The sequence below is a fragment of the Typha latifolia genome, chromosome 11 (genome assembly GCF_019914945.1).
Source record: "Typha latifolia isolate L0001 chromosome 11, TyphaL0001v2, whole genome shotgun sequence".
Classification (NCBI taxonomy): Eukaryota; Viridiplantae; Streptophyta; class Magnoliopsida; order Poales; family Typhaceae; genus Typha; species Typha latifolia.
The window spans coordinates 1,368,492-1,373,157 of record NC_133096.1 but is presented as its reverse complement, the minus strand read 5'-3'; the positions used below and the strand labels follow the sequence as shown (position 1 = coordinate 1,373,157).

The 4,666-nt window shown below is 40.7% G+C and overlaps 1 protein-coding gene across 2 annotated transcripts; it reads left to right on the top strand.

The window, feature by feature from the left end:
- The first annotated feature begins 220 nt into the window (after positions 1 to 220).
- LOC140797664 (SWI/SNF complex component SNF12 homolog) lies at positions 221 to 4,186 on the top strand. Of its 2 annotated transcripts, none has more exons than XM_073151289.1 (4): positions 221 to 396; positions 537 to 2,112; positions 2,227 to 2,438; positions 3,884 to 4,186. In XM_073151289.1, the coding sequence occupies exons 2-3, from the start codon at positions 608 to 610 to the stop codon at positions 2,297 to 2,299; spliced, it is 1,578 nt and encodes a 525-aa protein (XP_073007390.1). In that variant the 5' UTR covers positions 221 to 396; positions 537 to 607; the 3' UTR covers positions 2,300 to 2,438; positions 3,884 to 4,186. The 2 variants fall into 2 exon arrangements, with proteins under 2 accessions (XP_073007390.1, XP_073007391.1); XM_073151290.1 differs by having other exon boundaries at positions 229 to 396; positions 3,881 to 4,186.
- The last annotated feature ends 480 nt before the right edge of the window (positions 4,187 to 4,666 follow it).

Sequence of the window (4,666 nt, the reverse complement as noted above, 5' to 3'; positions counted from 1 at the left end):
TTTGAGGGCTATAAATGCAAAAAGACTCACAAATTTTTTATTTATTTATGAAAAAGACCCCTAAAGTTATGATACTGGTTATTAGTGTTTAGGGAGCTAGTTGGTTCGGTTGGGCCCATTACAAACTCCGACCCGGTTAGCCATCATCCTATTGGATCATCTTGTTACCGGATCCGAGAATCTCAAATTAACGGGTCCGATATCAAACCCGATACTCTCCAACAAAGCGAAGAGGTAGGAAGCAGTGAGAGTGAAACCCAAAGCGCGAAGAGACCTCTTCTCCCATAGAAGAGACTTGAGATCTCTTCCTTTCTGCAGCAAAATCTCATCTTTTAATGACTAAATCTTTCCAAATCCACTAAATCTTCGCAGATCCATGCTCCTCTTCCTCGAAAGGTACGATCTTTCGTCTCAATTCTCGTTATTTTCTTGTCCTTTTCCTTTTCCGAACTGTTAGGGTTTCTTCCTTCTTGTCAAAATTATTTTTTGATGGATTTTTGTGCGTTTTTGAATCGTAATTGGCCTTGTTTTGGCAGCTGAGAACCGCTTGTAGTATCTACAACGATCTAGGGTTTTGAATTAGGGTTTAGTCCTGTGTTGGAATCCAATGGCTTCAGGAAATAGCAACCAGCCTAGGACCATGGGTGGTCCTTCCCCTCTCGGAAACCCCGGAATGGCATCGCCGGCATCGGCTAACCAGCCGCAGCATCTCCGGCCGGCGTCGCTGTCGCAGACCCCCGGTGCTTCCCCTTTCCATGGCCTCTTCCAGTCGCCGCCTCAATCCCAGAACCATATCCACTCCCCCTTCCAAATCCAGATGGGCTCCGGGTCCCAGAACCCAATGGCCGGAGGAATTGGCACCTCGTCGCCCTCTTTCGGTACTCCCGGCATGTCAGGTGGAATCAAAAGACCCCCACAGAAACCCCCTGCCCGGCCTCCTGCACCAGTGCCGTCTATCGCTGCGCCTAGCTTTAGGACGGCAGACCTCACCCCAGCCGCACGGAGGAAGAAGCGAAAGCTCCCGGAGAAGCAGCTGCCAGATCGTGTCGCAGCTCTCTTGCCTGAGTCAGCTCTTTATACCCAATTGCTCGAGTTCGAGGCCCGGGTGGATGCAGCTCTTGCGAGGAAGAAGATAGACATACAAGAATCATTAAAGAACCCACCTTCCATGCAGAGGACCCTAAGGATTTATGTCTTCAATACATTTGCTAACCAGACACGCACAATTCCAGAGCAGAAGAATGCGGAGCCCCCATCTTGGTCGCTGAAAATTATTGGGAGGATATTGGAGGAAGGAGCCGACCTGGACCCTGCTGCTGGGATGCCAAAGCCTAATCCTATATATCCTAAGTTTTCTTCCTTCTTTAAAAGGGTTACCATTGCACTGGACCCGGGTTTGTACCCAGAGAACCCGACAATCATTTGGGAGAATGCACGCTCACCAGCACCTCACGAGGGATTTGAGGTCAAGCGCAAGGGGGATAAGGAGTTCACTGCTAATATACGGCTTGAGATGAACTACAACCCTGAGAAGTTCAAAATGTCACCGGCATTGGTGGATGTCTTGGGCATTGAGGTTGATACACGTGCCAGGATTATAGCTGGGATATGGCAGTATGTTAAGGCAAAGAAATTGCAGAATCCAAGTGACCCGTCCTATTTTACTTGTGACCCTCCATTGAGGAAGGTTTTTGGAGAGGATAAGATGAGATTCGCGATGGTATCACAGAAGATCTCACAGCACTTGTTGCCTCCACAACCCATACATTTAGAGCACAAGGTTAGGCTCTCGGGAAATGGTGCAGTTGGCAATGCTTGTTATGATGTACTAGTTGATGTTCCTTTTCCCTTACAAAAGGAGATGGCAACCTTCCTCGCCAATACAGAGAAGCACAAAGATATTGAGGCTTGTGATGAAGTGATTTGTGCTTCTATCAAGAAGATTCATGAGCACCGTAGAAGGAGGGCATTCTTTCTTGGGTTCAGTCAGTCTCCTGTGGAGTTCATTAATGCCTTAATAGCTTCTCAGAGTAGGGATTTGAAGCTTGTTGCTGGGGAAGCAAGCCGTAATGCTGAAAAGGAACGCCGTGCTGACTTCTATAGCCAACCATGGTGAGCTATTAGTTTTTTTCTTCTTTTGGTAGAGACCTATTTCATTGTTTTTTGTTGGCATCATATGCTATTGTGATTTGCTAATGAAACATCTTCCTTGTGGTGATACAACAGGGTTGAGGATGCTGTCATACGTTACTTGAACCGCAAACCGGCTGGTGGTAGTGATGCGCCTAATGGCATGTGAGGACAAGATTGATGTATTGCTCTTATCAACACAGAAACTTGCTTCTACATTTAGCAATTAGATGGTGATGGGGAATTATTTAAAATTTTCTGTATGGCATATTCTTTGCATCAATGCAAAGTTCAAACCATTAGATAAGGTGAGTTACTTGCCACACAATCTTGTGATCTATTTATTGCTTTAATTTTTTACATCACTAGGCTTGTTTACCTGCTATTCTCATCCTTGAATAGAAACTACTGCAAACATCAAATGAAAATGACCTTATCATGGTGGAAAATTTTGCATTTATCAGAAGCCATGCAATACAAATTTTCCTGTTAAACATGCAAAAAAAATGGCCTTAAAAAAAATTTAATTTCAAGTATTCGTAAATCATTTTGTATCTGAGATTAACTTGAATTTGTGTAGAATGGCATTATATAGCTGACATGAATTTTTGTATTAAGAATTTTCTTAATTATTCTACCTTCTAAGGCCTTTTCACTGAGTTTTTGGGCTCGTGAAGCTATGCAATTGATCACAGGATTTTCTTTATGCGGCTGTCATTCCTTTTCTACTTGTACAGGATGATTTAGTAAATGATAGCTTATTTGTTATAGTAATAGAGGTGCTAGGTCCTTATAGGGACTTATTTCTTTCTTAGCCAAGGTTTGTTTGAATTCTTCCAAATAGCTGAGCAGCATATGAATTGTGGGGCTTTTTATGCAATATATAAGGTCAGTGTCAGTTTAGGTTCACAGGGAAGGAGTGCAAGGCCTACTAGATATTCTGTTAGGGCTAGAATCATTTTTGATAAATAGACTCTCAGTTCAGCTTTGTTTAAGTTGCATTCTCAAACTTTTGGCACATTGTGTCAACTCAGTAAATTTTGTTGTCAAGTTCCTTTGGGTCTTAGATTGCATTTTTTAAATCTCCATCTCTGTTCCCTTCCTAGTAGTTCCCCACTCCTCTTATTCTCACCACTTGTTAGTTCTTTTCTCTGAAATGGTTGGCCCTGTTTGTGTGGCTGACTTAGTTCTTATGAAGTTAATGCTCATTGGTTCATTAAGAGATATGCAGACGATATTTTAGAATCATTCAGTTATTTGACTTGCCAATTGGTTCCTTTTTTTGTCATATTTTGATCTCTCGGTGGTTTCATCATAATTTAATATAAGAAACCTGATGCGAAGAGAGAATTTAAAAAGAAAAAATGTAAGTACTTTTACTAGTTAAGGAGCTCTGGATTCCAAAAGCTGATCCTTGTCTTTTGAAAAGGGAAACAGACAAATGCTTGAGGTGTAGAAATTCCTGATGGCTGTCCTCAGCATAAAACTAAGTATATTATGAATCCTTCTGATAAAGGTCCTTTATTGGACAGCAGTGCAGTCATATTTCAAAATTCCTTTTTCTGGTATAATAAATTATTGCCTTATTTTTATATATTAGTTCATTCAACTTGGAGAAATGTTTTAACAATTGATAGCATGAAGATATGTCAGTCCTTATCCCTCTTATTCATCGCTTTCTTTTCTAGAAGTACTTCCAATTTGGTACTCCCTGTTTTATTTAATTTTTTTTTCCATTCTTCCTGTTTAGCAGGTATTACTGATTTAGTCTGTTCTTCTTGGGGATGCAGCTCAATATGTCTTACGCTTGAAGCTGCTTGACCAGGATGATCAGCTGACAATAGTGTAATGGCCAATAGTAATTTCTTTAGGCTGGAATTGTTGGGAAGTTCTATGCATATATTTGGCATCAAAACCAAATATGGTTTTTGTAATAGCTTTCATTAGCTTCAGTTCTAACTAGGAATTCCATACTTTTGTCTAAATGCAAACTTAGGAAGCAAATTGTTGGCTGCTGACTCCATTTCTTCCTCTAATCATCACCATCTTCCATGAACTTCACTTCGCATACTTCTGCAATAATTGAGAATAAGCTCCTCCCACATGCTGCTTAGAGGCCCAATATCTCTACCACTCTACTGCTAGAGCAGTCAACATATGGATGTATGAGTGTTTCATATAGTTTTCATGTCTAGTGTTTGCATCATATGCTAATCTCACAAGTTCTGGTAATATCTTTCTACTGCAGGTGATAATTCTCAAAAGTCTGGCTGTATCTTGTATTACTTTTGTTTTTAATTTTGTTTTTATTTTAGGTGGATTTGATTTAAGTTGTATGCTATGAATGCTGTTCATCAGTTTGTGTTGGCTATATTACAAAGAACCTCATCCGTTGTATCTTTTAATCTGTTTGTGTTGGCCTTTAATCACCATTTATTTCATGCTTAGCTGTTACACTTAAATGTGGTCACTATGTATCACTCTTGCTTAGCTAAGAACAGTTCTCATAGAATTTTTTTTTCTAGCACAAGAAGTT

What these genes read in the sequence shown, in the direction of transcription:
- LOC140797664 (XM_073151289.1), top strand. Translation starts at nt 608, where the DNA reads ATGGCTTCAGGAAATAGCAACCAGCCTAGGACCATGGGTGGTCCTTCC. An exon ending in GACTTCTATAGCCAACCATG is followed by an intron (nt 2,113 to 2,226) that starts GTGAGCTATTAG and finishes GTGATACAACAG; the next exon opens with GGTTGAGGATGCTGTCATAC.